The sequence below is a fragment of the Pan paniscus genome, chromosome 6, assembly GCF_029289425.2.
Source record: "Pan paniscus chromosome 6, NHGRI_mPanPan1-v2.0_pri, whole genome shotgun sequence".
NCBI lineage: Eukaryota > Metazoa > Chordata > Mammalia > Primates > Hominidae > Pan > Pan paniscus.
The window spans coordinates 90,514,342-90,534,818 of record NC_073255.2 but is presented as its reverse complement, the minus strand read 5'-3'; the positions used below and the strand labels follow the sequence as shown (position 1 = coordinate 90,534,818).

The 20,477-nt window shown below is 51.1% G+C and overlaps 1 protein-coding gene across 3 annotated transcripts in view; it reads left to right on the top strand.

Moving 5' to 3' along the window:
* Positions 1-20,477, top strand: part of CLIP2 (CAP-Gly domain containing linker protein 2) — a 116,272-nt gene that overhangs the window by 75,736 nt on the left and 20,059 nt on the right. For 2 of the 3 annotated variants that reach the window (XM_034951418.3, XM_034951419.2), the window contains exons 8-11: positions 186-246; positions 8,505-8,609; positions 11,466-12,401; positions 16,388-16,445. In XM_034951418.3, the coding sequence (XP_034807309.1) occupies positions 186-246; positions 8,505-8,609; positions 11,466-12,401; positions 16,388-16,445 (1,160 nt within the window). The remainder of the gene's footprint in view (positions 1-185; positions 247-8,504; positions 8,610-11,465; positions 12,402-16,387; positions 16,446-20,477) is intronic. The other variant, XM_034951420.3, reaches the window with a different exon arrangement.

Below are 20,477 nucleotides of genomic sequence, written 5' to 3'. Positions count from 1 at the left end.
TTCCTAGAGTGCAGGTCAGCAGGTTGGGAGGTCTAGAGCTTTCCAGGACTGTGGGACATTTTGATGGCCTCGCCTCTGGATTCTGGGCCATTCTCATGGCCTTGCCCCTCTCTGCTGTTGCTCACTCGGTGAATCTCGTTGCTCTGGGCAAAGCCAGGTCAGCCACCTCTTTCCCTCCCCTGCAGGAAGGTGGAGGATCTGCAGTTCCGCGTGGAGGAGGAGTCCATCACCAAGGGAGACCTGGAGGTAACAGTCAGAGGCCCCTTCCCTGGGCACACTTAGCACCGGTGCCTGGCCCTTGCTAGGGCAGATGGTTGTGAGGTCCAGCAGCACCTCTAGGCCCCCCCGGGGAAGGGGCTGGGGGGGAAAATGGGGAAGGATCAAAGGTCTGATGTCTGAGGTGTTAGTGGCTCAGCCCCAGGAGCCCCCCAGGGAAGCTGTGCTCCCCGTGTCAGCAGCTGGATGGGGTGGGCAGGATGAACCCAGGGCAGGGCAGATGGGGGGCTGGGCCCCAGGATAGAGTGGCTGAGGTCCCCTGTCCCTTCTTCTTAGGCAATAGCCCTAAAGGTGCCCCTTCGTTCATCTTGGATTCCAGGTAAAATTTTGGCTGAAAGTAGCTTGCTGAGTCACAGAATTTATAGGTAGGAAAACTGAGGCTCAGAGACCAAGGGAGCTGGGTATGGTGGCTCACACCTATAATCCCGGCACTTCAGGAAGCCAAGGCAGAGGAGCACTTGAGCCCAGAAGTTCAAGACCAGCCTGGGCAACGTAGCAAGATCCCATCTCTACAAAAAATTTAAAAAGTTAGCCAAGCATGGTCATGTGCACCTGTGGTCCCAGCTACTCAGGGAGGCTGAGGCTAGAGGATCGCTTGAGTCTGGGAGATGGAGGCTGCAGTCAGCTATGATTGCGCCTGTTTTTTGTTTTGTGTGTGTGTGTGTGTGTGTGTTTGTGTGTGACTGTCTCAAAAAAAAGAATGGATGTTGGGGCACAACCTGGCGTCAGAGCCTCAGCCCAGCTCAGCATGTTCTAATTAAGTTTCCCTCTTGGCCAAGGGGCAGGCCATGTGGTTGCTCCTGGCTGACTTTTCCATTGGCAGCTGCTCTCCTGCAGGGGTTGGATGGACTTCTGGGAAAAGCACCTGTATTTGCCAGGAACAGAGACCCCCCTGTGCCAGCTGCAGTCACCATGGGGGCTTACTGAAGGGCTGTAGGAAAGGTCACAGCCTCCAAGGGCAGGCATTTCAGGGGACTGGAGCCAGAAACAGCATCGGGAGCTAAGCCCATCCATGTGCCCCTTACTCAGGGTCTCTTTCCGATCTGTGTCTGAAGTCAGGCTCCTCCTGTCTGTTTCCCACTGTGTTTCTCGGCTCTGCTCTTCTCCCAGGCCCGCCAGCCCCGCCCACTACCTACCAGCTGTCATTGAGAGAGGCTCTGATTGGTCCCAGGGATAGCCAATGGGCTGGCTGGCTCTGGATAGGGGTCCACCCCGGATCCAGCCGGCCCTGGCTGGGAGAGGCAGGGGGCGGGACAGACAGTGACAGCTAATTCAGTCCAAAGGGCTGCAGAATCCCCATGCAACGTTTTATTGTAGCAAACTGAATTGTGATCATATTCATGGCAACCAGAAGGCAAAATGACCAAAGTCCCACTCATCCCCTCATCCCCACCCTTTTTTTTCTTTTTTGGAGACAGGATCTCACTCTGTTGCCCAGGCTGGAGTACAGTGGCACGATCTGGGCTCACTGAAGCCTCCACTTCCTGGGCTCAAGTGATGCTTTGCCTCAGCCTCCCAAGTAGCTAGGACTACAGGCGTGTGCCACCACACCCAGCTAATTTTTGTATTTTTTTTTGTAGAGGCTGGGTCTCACTATGTTGCCCAGGCAGGGTCTCGCTATGTTGCCCAAGTGGGTCTCAAACTCCTAGGTTCAAGCAATCCTGCCTCAGCCTCCCAAAGGGCTGGGATTACATGCATGAGCCATCACATCTGGCCCCCACCCATCTTAAAAGTCAGAAATAAAAGCCAGAGCCCCTCCTTGACCTCCTGGCCCCCTCCACTTTATCACCCCACCTCTCTGCCTGTCTTTATTGCAAAACCCCCAGAAGGTTATCAGGCTCATGGTCTTCCCTCCTGTCCACACTGCCCCAGCTACACAATGAGATGCCCCCATTCCAACTCCCCAGCCTCCTCTGCTGGCGTCTCCTCCTTCCTAATCTCTGAACATTGTCCCATCCAAGGGCTCAGTCCCAGGCCCGTTCACCCCTTGTCCACACTCACCCTGAGAGCTTCCAGTCTGTGGCCTCCATGCCCTGGAATGAGCCCCTGTAAGTCCCACAGTCTTCCCCAAGCTCCCTGTACCATGCCCATTTGACATCTCCACCCAATTGAGGAAGAAGCAAGCACCTGTATCAATTTCCTGGGGCTGCAATAATGCACAGCCACAAATGTGTGGCTTAAAACAGCACAAACATATGCTTTCGCAGTTCTGGAAGCCAGAAGTCTAAAATAAAGGCTGGGCGTGGTGGCTCATGCCTGTAATCCCAACACTTTGGGAGGCCAAAGCGGCGGATCACTTGATGTCAGGAGTTTGAGACCAGCCTGGCCAACGTGGTGAAACACCGTCTCTACTGAAAATACAAAATTAGCTGGGCATGGTGACGGGCGCCTCTAATCCCAGCTACTCCGGAGGCTGAGGCAGGAGAATCACTTGAAATTGGGAGGCGGCAGTTACAGTGAGCCGCGATTGCGCCACTGCGCTTCAGCCTGGGCAGCAGAGTGAGACTCCTTCTCAAAAAAAAAAAAGGCCTGAAATCAAGGTGTTGGAGAATCTATTCCAATCTAGCTTCCAGGAGGATTGCCGGCAGCCCCTGATGCTCCTTGGCCTGTATAACTGCATCAGGCCAGTCCCTGCCTCCTGTCACTTTGCTGCCTTGCCTGTGTGGCACTTCACTTGAACATCTTATGAAGACAGCAGTCACTGGATTTAGGGCCCACTCTAATCCAGTCCTAATCCAGCATGACCTCATTTTAACTAACTACATGTGCAAGACCCTATTCCAAAGAAGGTCACATTTGTTCTTTATTTTGTTTAAAACAATTTTTTTTTTTTTTTGAGATGGAGTCTCGCTCTGTCACCCAGGCTGGAGCGCAGTGGCGCGATCTCTGCTCACTGCAAGCTCCCCTTCCCGGGTTCACGCCATTCTCCTGCCTCAGCCTCCCAAGTTGCTGGGACTACAGGCATCCACCACCATGCCCGGCTAATTTTTTGTATTTTTAGTAGAGATGAGGTTTCACCGTGTTAGCCAGGATGGTCTCAATCTCCTGACCTCACGATTCGCCCGCCTCAGACTCCCAGACTGCTGGGATAACAGGCGTGAGCCACCATGCCTGGCCTATTTTGTTTAATTTTTATACAGATGGGTTCTCACTATATTGCCCAGGCTGGTCTCAAACTTCTGAGCTCAAGCGATCCTCCCACCCTAGCCTCTCAAAGTTCTGGGATTATAGGTGGGAGCCACCATGCCTGGCTAAGGTCACATTCTGAGGTTCTGAGTGGGCATGAAATTTAAGAAGTCACTATTCAACCCAGGACCACAGCCCAAATTGAACATGTCCTAACCACATCTATCCAGGCCTCCCCTAACACCACCCCCCTTACGGTTCCCATCTCAGGTATTGGCCCCCAAATCCACACAGTTGGCTGGGCATGGTGGCTCACACCTGTAATCCCAGTGCTTTGGGAGCCTGAGACAGGAAGATTGCTTGAGCCCAGGAGTTTGAGACCAGCCTGGGCAACATAGCAAGACCGTGTTTCTACAAAAATATTTTTTAAAAATGCGGGCATGGTGGCACATGCTTGTAATCCAAGCACTTTGGGAAGCCAAGGCGGGAGGATTGATTAAGCCCAGGAGTTCGAGACCAGCCTGGGCAACGTAGGGAGACCTTGTCTCTACCCAAAATGGAAAAATTATCCAGGTATGGTAATGCATGCCTATGGTCCCAGCTACGCGGGAGGTTGAGGTGGGAGGATCGCTTGAGTCCGGGCAGTTGAGGCTGCAGTGAGCTGTGATCACACCACTGTACTCCAGCCTGGGCAACAAAGCAAGAGCAAGACCTTGTCTCAAAAAATAAAAAATAAAGGCCGGGCGGGGTGGCTCACGCCTGTAATCCCAGCACTTTGGGAGGCCGAGGTGGGCGGATCATGAGGTCAGGACTTTGAGACCAGCCTGACCAACATAGTGAAACCCCGTCTCTAGTAAAAATACAAAAACTTAGCCGGGCCTGGTGGTGGGCGCCTGTAATCCCAGCTATCCAGGAGGCTGAGGTAGGAGAATTGCTTGAACCTGGGAGGCGGAGGTTGCAGTGAGCCGAGATCGCGTCATTGCACTCCAGCCTAGGCGACAGTGCGAGACTCCATCTCAAAATAAATAAATAAATAAATAAATAAATAAAAATAAATAAAATAAATAAAAAATAAAAAACAAAAAAAGTCCTTTTGACCTTACCTCCAAAATAACGCACATCCCCACAGCTGCTTCCCTGGACCAGGCCCTAGCACCATGCTATGGATAGCCCTCTCCTTCGTCTTCTGTTCCTCCAAAGTCCATTCTCCACACTGAATCTAGTCTTTTTTTAAAATATCGTTTTCATTTTTAATGTTGGAAATTTTTAAGCCTATACAAAAATAGAGAAGACAGTATAATGAACTTTCATTTACCCATCACTCAGCTTCAACAGTTATCAACTCACCACCAGTCTTATTTCAGCCATGCCCTGACCCAGGGCCCCCTCCCACATCCCAGACGTCATATGGCCAAGTATTTTTAAAATGTAAATCAGGCCGGGTGCAGTGGCTCACACCTGCAATCCCAATACTTGGGAGGGAGAGGTGGGAGGGTCACTTGAGGCCAGGAGTTAGAGACCAGTCTGGGCAGCATAGTGAGACCCCATCTCTACAAAAATTAAAGTATTCTGGCTGGATGTGGTGGCTCACGCCTATAATCCCAGCACTTTGGGAGGCCAAGGCAGGTGGATCACTTGAGGTCAGGAGATTCAGACCAGCCTGGCCAACATGGTGAAACCCTGTCTCTACTAAAAATACAAAAATTAGCTGGGCATGGTGGTGGGTACCAGTAATCCCAGCTACTCAGGAGGCTGAGGCAGGAGAATCGCTTGAGCCAGGGAGGCGGAGGTTGCAGTGAAACAAGATCACACCACTGCACTCCAGCCTGGGCAACAGAGTGAGACTCTGTCTCAAAAATAAAGTAGAAACAAAGAAACAAAATAAATAAAATAAAAAATTCACCAGGCATGGTAGCACGCCTGTAGTCCCAGCTACTTGGGGGGCTGAGGCAGGAGGATCCTTTGAGTCCAGGAGGTTGAGGCTACAGTGAGCTATGATGGCGCCACTGCACTCCAGCCTGGGTGACAGAGCAAGACCCCATCTCTAAAAATAAATAAATAAAAATTTTAAAAATATGGCTGGGTGCGGTGGCTCACACCTGTAATCCCAGCACTTTGGGAAGCCAAGGCCAGCAGATCATTCGAGGTCAGGAGCTCCAAACCAGCCTGGCTAACATGGCGAAACCCCATCTCTACTAAAAATACAAAAATTAGCTGGGCATAGTGGCGCTTGCCTGTAATTCCAGCTACTCGGAAAGCTGAGGCAGGAGAATCGCTTGAACCCAGGAGGCAGAGGTTGCTGAGCCAGGTTCCCTCCACTGCACTCCAGCCTGAGTAACAGAGCGAGACTCTGCCTCAAAAAAAAAAAAAAAAAAAAATCCAGGCGCGGTGGCTCATGCCTGTAATCCCAGCACTTTGGGAGGCCAAGGTGGGCGGATCACGAGGTCAGGGGATCGAAACCATCCTGGCTACCATGGTGAAACCCTGTCTCTACTAAAAATACAAAAAATTAGCCGGGCGTGGTGGCGGGCGCCTGCAGTCCCAGCTACTCGGGAGGCTGAGGCAGGAGAATGGTGTGAACCAAGGAAGCAGAGGTTGCAGTGAGCCAAGATCGCGCCACTGCACTCCAGCCTGGGCAACAGAGCGAGACTCCGTCTCAAAAAAAAAAAAAACTAATTTAAAAATAAAAATGTAAATCAGATCCTGCCCCTTTCCTGCTCACACATCTAGCACTGAGACACTAGATATCATCTAGGCTCTGTAGAGTGGGCCAGAGAAGACCCCCAGGGCCCAACCCCCCCACCACCACCACCCCCCTGCCTTGTCCCAGCCCTGTCTCACACCCCTGCCCCTAAGTTATCATACACCAGGCTTTTCTCTTTCTGGAACACCACAAACTGTGTCCTGCCTCTGAGCTTTTGTACATGCTAGTTCCCCTGCCTGAAACACTTGCGCCTCTTCCTCTTGTGCCTGCCTTGTACAAGGAGTCCTTCTTATCCTTCAGAACTCACTGTAAATTACATGTTTCCTCTATTTCACCTTCATTCCAGTTACTCTCTCCCCAGTGCTCTGTTCATAGTGCAAATCACAGTCTGGAATGATCTTCACTATTCTTTTATGGTTTGCATCTGCCTCCCCCGCCCCCCAGAATATAAACCCGTTGAGGGGCCAGGCGTGGTGGCTCACACATGTAATCCCAGCACTTTGGGAGGCTGAGGTGGGCAGATCACCTGAGGTCAGAGGTTCGAGACCAGCAAACATGGTGAAACCCCGTCTCTACTCAAAAATACAAAAGTTAGCTGGGCATGATGGTAGGCACCTGTAATCCCAGTTACTCGGGAGGCTGAGGCTGGAGAATCGCTTGAACCTGGGAGGTGGAGGTTGCAGTGAGCCGACATCGCGCCACTGCGCTCCAGCCTGGGTGAAAGAGGGAAACTATGCCTCAAAAAAAAAAAAGGTTGAGGGGAGGAGTCCTTTGGAGTGGGACCGAATGAAGTTGCCCTTGAAATTGCGAAGCTGGAGGCTTTTTCTTGCCTGTGCGGGCTACCAGTTCAGTGTGTAGGATCATGCACCATCTATGAGGGTTCCAGACAGGGCTGTTGTGCCCACCGACGGGGATAGGGGTGGCTGGGATGGAGCTTGTGATTTTCTGGAAGAGACATGCTGACTTCTTGTTGGCACTGGAACACACTGCCAGGAGGGAGGCGGGAGAGGCAGGGGAGGGAGGGAGAGGAGAGAAAGAGAGAGGGAGGGAGGGGAAAAGAGAAGGAGAGAAGAAGGGAGGGAGGGAGACAGGGAGGGGAATGGAGAGAGAGAGGGAGGGAGAGAGGGAAAAAGAAAGGAGGGAGAGAGACGGGGAGGCGGAGAAAGAAGAGAGAGAAAGTGGGAAGGAGAGGGGAGAGAGAAAGGGAAGGACAGAGAGGGAGAGGGAGGAGAAGGAGAGAGGAGGGGAGAGAGAGAACTTTTTTTGTTGTTCCTTAAGGAAAATTCAAGAAATAAAATAGGCCAAAGGACATAATCATCTCAGTGTCTCTTAATGAATTGCAGGAGTATTTCTAATCAGGTGATGTCCGTTTACGCCTTCACCAATAGACAAGCTTCCGGGGTTTTAATACAGGTTTCACACCTAGATGCTGTTTTGCTAAGCCCCGCCCCTTCAGAACTGCCCTGCAGCTGCTTTAACCCCTTCTCTCCTGGAGTATAAAGAGGACCCTCTGGCTTCTCCCTAAGATGAACTTGGGTCTCCAAACTGCTCCCAATGTCCTCACCCTCCCAGCTTCCCTTCCAAGATCTGTTCTGTGAAATGCAAAAGCCAGTCTTGACACCCTGAGAATGCTGGCCTTTGTCAGCAGATGAAGCGGATATTGTCGAGCTGGGACAAAAGTGCCCTTGTGATTTGTGGAGACCAGGCGTCCTCTGTGGGGTCCGGGGGGGTGGGCACCAATGGGGCCCGGCAGTGGGAGGCACAGCCCGGCCTCCACCAAGGAGGCTGGGGCCAAGAGGATCGTGAGGGGTCGGGTATATTTTGGAAATATCTTTCGTGTTATGGGTTCTTGCACTTTTAGCACAGGCCTGGGGGGGGGGGGAGTCGAGCGGGAATCCCGGGGTCCTTTATTTATTCCTCATCCTGTGGGTCTCCTATGTGGAGGATGCTTTGCCTACAACCAGTGACAGCCTGCAGGGGAAGGGGAACAGGATGGGCCCCTCCCCAGGAGCAGATCCTTGATGAGGACCTTCAAGGTCAAGGGCTGCTGGTTGGGGGTTGGGGGGGGACAGAAAAGCGAGGTGCCCATTGCTACCCCAAGCAGGGGCCAGCGAGGGAGGATGGCTGCAGGCCCCCACCCCCCACCGCCCTACACTGACCCAGCCGGGACACAGCAAGGGGTGGGCATGAGGCCCCACACCCCTCGCCTCCCCAGACTTCCTCTCTTTCGCTGAGCAATTCTGGCTCATGAATCTACTCTCCTCGCCTTGTTCACGGAAGATGACGCCTCCTCTCTCTCTCTCTCTCTTTCTCTCTCTCTCCGGCTTCTTCTTCCCTGTGCCCCCCTCCCTGCGTCCCCGCCCCCACCCCCCTACCGTGTCCACCCTGGGTGGACCAGACCCAGACGCAGCTGGAGCACGCGCGCATTGGGGAGCTGGAACAGAGCCTGCTACTGGAGAAGGCGCAGGCCGAGCGGCTGCTCCGAGAATTAGCGGACAACAGGGTAACCGCGCCACCGCACCCGCCTGGCCCGCCAGCCACCTTGCCCTTTGATGCCCCCTCTGGCTTCTCTGTTTCATTATTGACTCTCTTTCTTTAGCTGCTATCATCTTTTTTTTTTTTTTTTTTTTTTTTTTTTTTGCATCCCCTTGGAGGAGGGAAGTCAAGATTTAGAAATGTGCTTATGTGGCCGGGCGCGGTGGCTCACGCCTGTAATCCCAGCACTTTGGGAGGCTAAGGAGGGTGGATCGCCTGAGGTCAGGAGTTCGAGACCAGCCTGGCCAACATGGTGAAACCCCATCTCTACTAAAAATATAAAAATTAGCTGGGCGTGGTGGCTCATGCCTGTGATCCCAGCTACTTGGGAGGCTGAGGCAGGAGAATCGCTTGAACCCGGGAGGTGGAGGTTGCAGTGAGCTGAGATCGTGCCACTGCACTCCAGCCTGGGTGACAGAGCGAGACTCCGCCTCAAAAACAAAACAAAAAGAAATGTGCTTATGTTCCCTGGCTCAGTGTTGCTTATTGGGGTGGAGTTGGGGGTGGGGGTGGTCTTTGTTTTTTGGGACTTGGCTCCCCAGCTTATTGCCCCAGCAGCTGAGAACGTCCTGTGAGACCCCCCAGTCTCCCCGATGCATTGCCATGACAAAGTGTTGGAGTTCCTGGGAATGTCCTGTCTCTATGTAGGCAGACCTAGAAACCACTGATCCATGTCTCCTGTCTCCCCAGCTGAGGAGGCTGGGGAGAGGAAGGAGGTCAGGAACTGCAGATCTCTTCCCGGTTTCTCTGGCCCAGAGAGCCTGAAACATGGGTGCAGGAGGGGGCTGGGCTGAAGGACCTGGGGCTGAGGAAGGGGTGGGGCTTTTGAGGGAGTGGAGGTGTCCCCAGGGAATGGTGCTATGATGGGTCCTGGAGCCATGGAACAGCTCTGCTTGTGGGTGAGGCTTCCAGACTCCTAGGGCATGGTTCTGAGTCCCTGCTCCAGGCCCCGCAGTCCCCTCCAGGCTTACCATGCACGCCTGGGACCCAGCACTCTGTGCAGGCACTCACATGCGAACAGCCAGCCGGCCCCCCAGCAGTCCCTCTGAGAGCAAGCAAAAACAGGCAGCAAGTGATGACTGGAAAAGCACCCCATAAACAGTATGTAGATGTGGAAGGAGCAGTGGTCAGTTTCTGCATGTTGGCCTCCGTGCACAAGTGGCTGTGTGCATGTGTGCAGGTGTCCGAAGACACACAGGGTCCATTTGCACACACTGGCCATTGCTCAGTGACCATGTGCTTGTACGGTACACACTCGTGCATGAAGACTGAACGCACAAACTGACCCAGTCACGGCGGATGGGCCGGAGCCCTCCAAATGCATCTTGATCTAGGGTTCAGCCTGATGAACACACAAAAACAGGGCTGGGTGTGGTGGCTCACACCTGTAATCCCAGCACTTTGGGAGGCCAAGGTTGGTGAATCATCTGAGGTCATCTGAGGTCAGGAGTTCAAGACCAGACTGGCCAACACGGTGAAACCCTGTCTCTATTAAAAATACAAAAATTAACTGAGCGGGGTGGTGCACGCCTGTAGTCCCAGCTACTTGGGAGGCTGAGACAGGAGAATCATTTGAACCGGGGAGGTGGAGGTTGCAGTGAGCCGAGATGGTGCCACTACACTCCAGCCTGGGCAAGAGAGTGAGACTCCATCTCGAAAAAAACAAAAACCAAAAAACAAAACAATAAGTTTATTGAACTAAAGGATACCTTCAGAAACAAAATGTTTAAAGCTTGTAATAGATTTAAAGCTTGAAAATATATCATTTTCATATCTATGACCATCAACGTGATCAAGGTGGTTTTTTGGAGAATGGAGCCTCTAAGAGTTTTTTGTTGAAAGATGGGTCTGGGAGCACCCTCTTCTGCTTTAAGCATTAAACTGGACCCTTCTTGGCCACTGCCTCCAGCCAGCCCCTTGGGCTGGATATCCTTCCTAAGGCAGGATAATGCAAAATTCACTGTGGCCTCTGTTCTTTAAAAAGAATGTTAACAAAAAAAAAATTTCTTAATAAAAATACAAAGAACTTTAACTCAGTTGGGCATGGTGGCTCATGCCCATAGAGTCCCAGCTGCTTTTGAGGCTGAGGCAGGAAGATTGCTTGGGCCCAGGAATTTGAGGGTACAGTGAGCTATTATTGCACGGCTGCACTCCAGCCTGGGCAACATAGCTAGACCCCTGTCTCTTTAAAAAAAAAAAAAAAAAAGGCTGGGCGGTGGCTCATGCCTATAATCCCAACACTTTGGGACGCCAGGGCGGGTGAATCACTTGAGGCTAGGAGTTCGAGACCAGCCTAGGCAAAAGAGTGACACCCCATCTTTACTAAAAAAAACACAAAAATTCCCCAGGCGCATGGTGGTGCATGCCTGTAGTCCCAGCTACTTGGGAGGCTGAGGCAGGAGAATCGCTTGAACCTGGGAAGTAGAGGTTGCAGTGAGGTGAGATCATGCCAGTGCACTCCAGCCTGCGTGACAGAGCGAGACTCAAAAAAAAAAAAAAAAAAAAAAAAAAGCTGTAACCTCAAATAGGTGGTTTCTTTTAACCACCAATTTGTCCAAGCCACCTAGGTAGAGGAGTGGCGACAGTTGGCTCTGAATCTTTGGGGTACAGCCAGGGAAGTCTTTCTGGATGCTGTAATGGGCCAGGCCTCTACATCCAGCCGGCACTCAGGAGGGAGTGAGCGCCTTTCCCTTCCCATGACCTCCACCTGCTGGGGCTGGTGCCCTCGAGTGGACGCCCCCTACCCGGCCCCCACCACTGTGCCCTCCTTACCTTCCAGCCAGCCAGCCAGCCCGCTGATCCCTGTCTCCCTCTCTCCCCACAGCTGACCACAGTGGCCGAGAAGTCGCGCGTGCTGCAGCTGGAGGAGGAGCTCACCCTGCGCCGAGGTGAAATCGAGGAGCTCCAGCAGTGCCTGTTGCACTCGGGTCCCCCGCCCCCGGACCACCCAGACGCCGCCGAGATCCTGCGGCTACGGGAGCGGCTGCTCTCGGCCAGCAAGGAACACCAGAGGGAGAGCGGGGTGCTGCGGGATAAATACGAGAAGGCCCTGAAGGCCTACCAGGCGGAGGTGGACAAACTCCGCGCGGCCAACGAGAAGTACGCACAGGAGGTGGCGGGCCTGAAGGACAAGGTTCAGCAGGCCACCAGCGAGAACATGGGGCTAATGGACAACTGGAAATCCAAGCTGGACTCGCTGGCCTCGGACCACCAGAAGTCCCTGGAGGACCTCAAAGCCACCCTGAACTCGGGCCCAGGCGCCCAGCAGAAGGAGATCGGCGAGCTGAAGGCAGTGATGGAGGGCATCAAGATGGAGCACCAGCTGGAGCTGGGTAACTTGCAGGCCAAGCATGACCTGGAGACCGCCATGCACGTGAAGGAGAAGGAGGCCCTGCGGGAGAAGCTGCAGGAGGCCCAGGAGGAGCTGGCTGGGCTGCAGCGGCACTGGCGGGCCCAGCTGGAGGTGCAAGCCAGCCAGCACCGGCTGGAGCTGCAGGAGGCCCAGGACCAGCGCCGGGATGCCGAGCTGCGTGTGCACGAGCTGGAAAAACTGGACGTGGAGTACCGGGGCCAGGCGCAGGCTATCGAGTTCCTCAAGGAGCAGATCTCGCTGGCCGAGAAGAAGATGTTGGACTACGAGCGGCTGCAGCGGGCAGAAGCCCAGGGCAAACAGGAGGTCGAGAGTTTGCGGGAGAAGCTCCTGGTGGCTGAGAACAGACTCCAGGCGGTCGAGGCCCTGTGCTCCTCCCAGCACACCCACGTAGGCGCCTGCCCCTCCTGCTGGGGCGAGAGGGTCGGGCTGGGGAGGGCTTGGCCTTTTGCTGACCTCTGTTCTGCAGCCCAGGAAGCATTTCCCTTGTCCCCGAGAGCATGCCTGGGGCAGTCAAGGAAGGGGTCACCTGGCTTGGAGGAGGAGGTCCTTGGCCCTCTGTTAGAGGGGCAGTGCGCCCTGGTGACCAGGGAGAACCGAAGCTGGTCTGAGCTGACCTGGCTGCATCCCCCCGCACAGAGCAGACCTGGAGAGATGGGACCTCCGTGCAGAGGACGGGCTTTGATTTACCCATACATGTCTTAGGGTGCAGGGCTCCTAGGACCCGGGACCTCAGACCCTGTGCCCTGGGGCTGGCACAGACCTGAAGGCAAGCTCTGCCTATCCCCCTGGGGGCACCCATCTCCAACTCAGAAGCTCACCTGGGGAATCAGCGGCAGCCCCCTTTCTGCCAGTCCTAATGAGACTTTAGCAACGGTGCCAACGAGTACTTCCCCAGAATGTGGGAGTTCCTGGAGTGGGGTCTGGAAGGCTAGAGGGGGTGGCCCTAAAGAGGTCGCTGTCACCAATGTCAATTTTGCTCCAAATCTAGAAATTCCTTAAGCATCTACCCCTTCTTCCTTCAGCTGAACCCATCCTCCCAGCCCCTCTGAGGAGGTCAACACCCAGGTGGGCTGTGCCCACTCCACCAGGGCCAGGAAGGGCCTTTTGAGTGGCTCTGGGTACCACGTCTTATGCCAGGCCCTATGTGACTCCATTTCACCTTAACATCCTTAGATAGATACTGGCTCCATTTCACAGGTGAGCAAACCAAGACTTTCCCAGGTCCACAGCCTCTCAGTGGCAGAGATGTTCAACCCCATTCCCTGTGGGGCTGACAGAGAGTGCCCAAGACAACAGGAATTAATTCATAGGAGGGATGGCTAGCAACGGACTCTTGCCTGTATACAAATTGTACTCAGAGATTCTTGAGTTTCCAGTTCCCCCACATACATTTTTTTTTTTTTTTTGAGATGGAGTTTTGCTCTTGTTGCCCAGGCTGGAGTGCAGTGGTGGGATCTCGGCTCACTGCAACCTCCGTCTCCCAGGTTCAAGCAATTCTCCTGTTTCAGCCTCCCAAGTAGCTGCAATTACAGGCATGCACCACCACGCCCAGCTAATTCTTATATTTTTAGTAGAGGTGGGGTTTCGCCAGGTAGTCCAGGCTGGTCTCAAACTCCTGACTTTAGGTGATCTGCCCGCCTCGGCCTCCCAAAGTGCTGGGATTACAGGCATGAGGCACCATCCCTGGCCTTTTGTTTTGTTTTGTTTTTGAGACAGGGTCTTGTTCTGTCTCCCAGGCTGGAGTGCAGTGGCATGATCATGGCTCACTACAGTCTCAACCTCCCAGGCTTGAGCGAGCCTCTCACTTCAGCCTTCCAAGTCGCCAGGACCACAGGTGTGCCCCACCACACCTGGCTAATTTTTATAGTTTTTGTAGAGATGGGGTTTCCTCATGTTGCCCAGGCTGGTCTCAAACTCCTGGGCTCAAGCTGTCTGCCCGCCTTTGCCTCCCAAAGTGCTGGGATTACAGGGAGTAGGTACTGCACCTGACCACCCTCATGTATATTCAAACCAGAATTTAGGGGTGGGTGTGGTGGCTCACACCTATAATTCCAGCATTTCGAGACGCTGAGGCAGGAGCATTGCTTCAGGCCAGGAGTTTGAGACCAGCCTGGACAACATAGTTAGACCCCATATCTACAAAAATAAAAAATTAGCCAAGTACAGTGGTAGTGTACCTGTAGTCCCCAGCTACGCTGGAGGCTGAGGCAAGAGGATCACTTGAGCCCAGGTGTTTGAGGCTGCAGTGAGCTATGATTGCACCACTGCACTCCAGCCTGAGTGACAGAGTGAGGCTGTGACTCAAGAAAATAAACAAACCAAAAAAACCCCAGAATTTAGCATGTGGGCAATAAGTTCTCAGGACTAATGAATCCAGGGTGCTTTTTTTGTCTAAAAGGAAATCTTTTTGCATCATGCCTTGAGGTCCCTTGTAATGGCCTTCCTGCCCCTTCTCCCAGGAAGGGATTTTTTTTTTTAGCAAGTGCTCTTCCAGGATCCTGGGCTGAAAGAAAAGGAAGAAACCCAAATTAGCTTACGTGCACATGGCCTGATTAGCTGTTCAGGGCAGGCAGAAACAGCCTGCAACTCAGGAACTGAATTCCCTGAGCGGGGAGGTTTGAGGTTGCTGTGGTTCCACAGAGCATGGGGGACAGAGGCCTGAGGATGCCTCCCCCAGTCCCTGCCCCTCATTCACAGGTGCCCTTGGACCAAGAAGTAGTACTGGCCCCAGAAAGCCCATCTCCTGGCCAGGCGCGGTGGCTCACACCTGTAATCCCAGCTACTCAGGAGGCTGAGGCACAAGGATTACTTGAACCCGGGAGGTGGAGGTTGCAGTGAGCCAAGATCGTGCCACTGCACTCCGGCCTGGGCAACAGAGGGAGACTCCGTCTGGAAAAAAAAAAAGCCCATCTCTTGATTTTCTGTATACACTGGGGCTTAGTCTAAACGCATATGTCCCCATGTTCAGAGGTTTAGGCCTAAGGACAACTGGACTTTTGGTCTCAGGTAGTAAATATGGGAATTTTAAAAATTATTTTAGTGGCCAGGTGCTGTGGCTCACACCTGTAATCCCAGCACTTTGGGATGCCAAGGCAGGTGGATCACCTGAGGTCAGGAGTTTGAGACCAGCCTGGCCAACATGGTGAAAACCCGTCTCTACTAAAAATACAAAAAATTAGCCGGGCATGGTGGCGGGTGCCTGTAGTCCCAGCTACTCGGGAGGCTGAGGCAGGAGAATCGCTTCAGAGTCCTGGAGGCAGAGGTTGCAGTGAGCCGAGATCACGCCACTGCACTCCAGCCTGGGCGACGGAGTGAGACTCCATCTCAAAAAATAATAATAAAAAAACCCCAACATTAGCTGGGCGTGGTGGTGGGCACCTGTAATCCCAGCTACTCGCTCGGGAGGCCAAGGCAGGAGAATCGCTTGAACCCGGGAGGTGGAGGTTGCAGTGAGCTGAGATTGAGCCATTGCACTCTAGCCTGGATATCAGGGCGAGACTCCTTCTCAAAAAAAAAAAAAAAAAAGAAAGAAAAATTTAGTGTGAGCCTCATTACTGCATCATATATAAATTATGATCCAAGGGGCTTAATTCATTACAACTAATTGAGACTCAAATGGGACTTGGGATGTATGAACAGAAGTATGAGGGGCAGGATGATAGAGGTGACTGCCTACTCAGCTCTGTGCTTCCCTGATCTGCAGTGCCAGACTCTGGCTGGCTCGGAGGACAGCCAGCCTGGGCAGGAGACTAGAAACTCCTGCCAAGAGTGGCAGGGAGCCTATTGGTTGTGTTTTGACTTTTGTCATAGTGATGTGTGCCAGGCTGATTTTTTTTTTTAATAAGTCTTTTCTTCTTTGGCCTCTGGGTTTATTATTAAAAAGAAATGTTGGAGAGAAAGAAGCTAGCATTTAATGAAGTCCCTTCAGGAGGTGGCCCCAAGCACGCTGTGCACACACTAACCCAAAGCAGCCAATATTTGTTTGATGGATGGGAAACTGAGGCCAGAAGTCTTGTCTCTGGGAGACAGAGAAACAAATTCCCAGGACAAATTTCTGTAGGCGTTGCAGGGAAGGAGCCATCTGTTTAATATAATAAACATTTTCAACAAAGGAAGGGTAGGAGGTATTCATGTATAAGCTGCACAGGCGGCCTTCAGCAGAGCTGGGTGCAGAATGGGGGTCCTCTGTTGTCAGGGAGGTCAGACTGAGGATGTCTGCACTCCCTGCCACCGCAGCAAGTCCCTGAGTCCGTCACTGAGGTCCCCCTTTGTAGGAGTAGGGTGTGCAAACTGCAGGTGTGCTTGCTGGGCTGGCTGGGGCTGGGGCCAAGGGGCAGAGGTGAGCATCCCCCTTACAGGGGCTCTTTTTGCAGATGATTGAGTCGAATGACATTTCAGAGGAGACGATCAGGACGAAGGAAACTGTGGAGGGTGAGTGGCCACCAGGCCGGGCGGGACTCTGGGCTCTGGGAAGAGGCTGGCTGGCTCTGCCTTCCTGCTGGGTCACATTTTGGTTTGCATCATCTGCCATTTGGTAAGAGTCATCTCCTGTGTGCTGTGAGCTATGTACTCCTGCAAGGGAGGAGGCCAGTTTACGGAGGGATAGGCATTGCACCAGCCTTCCAAGTTGCTGTCTTTTTTTTCTTTTTCTTTTGAAACAGATTTAATGGAATAGTAAACTTAATGGAATATCAAACCTTATTATTTGTTTGGTTTATATTTTATTTTTATTTATTTAGTTTATACTTTACTTTTATTTATTTATTTATTTTAGACAGAGTTTCGCTCTGTCGCCAGGCTGGAGTACAGTGGTGTGATCTCAGCTCACTGCAACCTCCAACTCCCTGGTTCAAGCGATTCTTCTGCCTCAGCCTCCCGAGTAGCTGGGATTACAGGCATGCACCACCATGCCCAGCTAATTTTTGTATTTTTAGTAGAGACAGGGTTTCACCATGTTGACCAGGGTGGTCTCGATCTCCTGACTGCGTGATCCGCCCGCCTTGGCCTCCCAAAGTGTTGGGATTACAGGCATGAGCCACCGTGCCTAGCTGGTTTAAACTTTAAAAACAGGTCTAAACTTCAAATGGTTCAAAGGGCATATGGCAAACTCTTCCCTGTTCTCTATTCTTCCCTCCCTGAAGGCGCAGTGTTAGCTTCTTTATATCCCCTTTCCAGAAATATTTTGTGCAGGTACGAGCAAGCAAGTGACACAAATGGTACCATATCTTCCATTCTTTCAGCTCCTTCATTTATTCCATTTAACAATGTATCTTGGAGAGAGTTCCTTATCAGTAGTACATTCTTTTACAGGGTACAGAATATTCCATTGTGTGGAGGTACCATTGTGTATTTAGCTGGTTTCCGATAACAATCACAGATTGTTTCCAGTCTTGGTCAGTTACAAAGATGGTAGACTGTTTCCAGTCTTGGTCAATTACAAACACCACTGTAGAAAATTACCTTGACTTCCATTGGGCTCAACCAATTTTAATTCCCACCAGCTGTGGTTGAAAACCTGTTTCCCCTCAAACTCCATCAACAAAACGTTTGATCAGACTTTGTGATCTTTGCCAATCTGAAAGGTAAAAGGTGTAACTTCAACTCACCTTTCTCTTATGTGGATGAAGTTAAGAGGTATTTCTATTTGCATTTTTTTTTTTTGAGACGGAGTTTCACCCTTGTTGCCCAGGCTGGAGTGCAATGATGCAATCTCAGCTCACTGCAACCTCCGCCTCCCAGGTTCAAGCAATTCTCCTGCCTTAGCCTCCCGAGTAGCTGGGATTACAGGCATGCACCACCACGCCTGGCTAATTTTTTTTTTTTTTTTTTTTAGTAGAGACGGGGTTTCTCCATGTTGAGGCTGGTCTTTTTTTTTTTTGTTTTTTTTAAGACAGAGTCTCACTCTGTTGCCCAGGCTGGAGTGCAGTAGCACGATCTCAGCTCACCACAACCTCCACCTCCCAGGTTCAAGCAATTCTCCTGCCTCAGCCTCCTGAGTAGCTGGGACTACACGTGCATGCCACCATGCCCTGCTAATTTTTTTTTTTTTTTTTTTTAGTAGAGATGGAGTTTCACTATGTTGGCCAGGCTGGTCTCAAACTCCTGACCTCATGATCCTCCCGCCTTGGTCTCCCAAAGTGCTGGGATTACAGGCATGAGCCACCATGCCCAGCTTCTATTTGCATTTCTATTTGTGTCTTTTGACCATTTTTTTCTGATTGGGTTATTGATCTTTTTGCTGATTTTTAGAAGCTCTTTATGTATGACATTGCAGACATTTTCCCCACTTTGTCATTTGCCTTTTGACTTTTTTCTTATGGTGGTGTTGGCCATGCAGATATTTAAAAAATCAGGCCAGGTATGGTGGCTCACACTTGTAATCCCAGCACTTTGGGAGGCTGAGTTAGGAGTATTGCTTGAGCCCAGGAGTTCAAGACCAGCCTGGGCAACATAGTGAGACCCTGTCTCTACAAAAAATACCCCCCTCCAAAAATTAGCCAGGTATGGTGGCATGCAGCTATAGTCCCAGATACTTGGGAAGGTGAGGCGGGAGGATCTCTTGAGCCCAGGAAGTGGAGGCTGCAGTGAGCTACGATCATGCCACTGCACTCCAGCCTGAGCAATAGAGTGAGACCCTGTCACCAAAAAAAAAAAAAAAAAATCAATTCTTTTTTAGTTTAAAAAATGTATCCAGTAGTTTCTTCTGGTACTTTTCTGTCCTATTTTCTATGCTGAAATCTCTGATCCATCTAGAATTCATCCTTATATAAGGTGTGAGATAAGGATCCATTTTTATTTTTCCCAAAGGAAAACCCACTTATCCCAACACTATTTTTGAAAATGGTCATTTTCTCCCCCCAACCCTCATTGATTGGAATTACTAACCTTATTGTCCTTAAATTCACTTACGTAATTGACTCTATTTCTGGACTTTTGTTCTATTCCAATGACTTGTTATTCTCTTCATGTGCCAATTCTATAATGTTTTAATTAGTCAAGCTTTGTCTATGTTGTAATTTCTGGCATGGCTTGTTCTTCTCTGCTTTATCAAAATTCTCTTGGCTATTGTTTAAAAACTAAGCTGAAATTAACATAAAATAGACATGTGCAGGTTTGTTATAAAATTAACAAATGAAAAAAATTAACATAACATACAATCAGCCATTTTAAAGCAAACACTTCAATGGCATTTAGCGCAGTCAACAATGTAGTACACCCAGCACTTCTGTCTGGTTTCCAAAACATTCTCATGGGCTGGATTTGGTGGCTTACACCTGTAATTCCAGCACTTTGGGAGGCCCGGGCAGGAGAATTGCTTGAAGTCAGGAGTTCAAGACCAGCCTGGACAACATGGTGAAAACCCATCTCTACAAAAGAAAAGAAAAAGAAATAAAGAAAAAACAAACATTCTCATCACCCCAAAAGGAGAACCCATACCCACTAGCAGTGCTTCTCCATCCTCCTCTCCCCCCAGCCCATCACAACCACTAATTTACTTTCTATCTCTGTGGATTTATCTATTTGGAACATTTCATGTCAGGAGTTCGAGACCAGCCTGGTCAAAATGGTAAAACCCAGTCTCTACTAAAAATACAAAAATTAGCTGGGTGTGGTGGTGTGCGCCTGGAATCCCAGCTACGCAGGAAGATGAGGCAGAGAGAATCACTTGAACCTGGGAGGCAGAGGTTGCAGTGAGCCAAGATCGCGCCACTGCACTCCTGCCTGGGTGACAGAGTGAGACTCCATCTCAAACAACAACAACGACAACAAAACAAAACAAAACAAAAAAGAACCTCATTCTTTTTTGTGGCCAAATGATATTCCATTGTATGGACATACCACATTTTGTTGATCCATTCCTCAGTTGATGGGCATTTGGGTTGTTTCCACCTTTTGGCTATTGTGAATGATGCTGCTAAGAATATAGATATGCATGTACTTGTTAAGTACCTGTTTTCAGTGCTTTGGGGTATATACCTAGAAGAGTAGAATGCTAGGTCATATGATTTTTTTTTTTTTTTTGAGATGGAGTCTTACTCTGTCACCCAGGCTGGAGTGCAGTGGCGCAATCTTGGCTCACTGCAACCTCCGCCTCCCAGGTTCAAGCGATTCTCCTGCCTCAGTCTCCTGAGTAGTTGGGATTAAAGGTGTGCGCCATCACGCCTGGCTAATTTTTGTATTTTTAGTAGAGACAGGGTTTCGCAATGTTGGCCAGACTGGTCTTGAACTCCTGGCCTCAATTGATGCACCTGCCTCGGCCTCCTGAAGTGCTGGGATAACAGGCGTGAGCCACCGCGCCTGGCCTCATATGGTAATTCAATGTTTAAATTTTTGAGGAACTGCCAAACTCTTGGGTATTCTTGCTCATTTTTATAAGTGACTTAGAATCGGCACATCTAGTTCCACCAAAATTTTAAATCAGGCTGGGCGCAGTGGCTCACACTGTAATCCCAGGACTTTAAG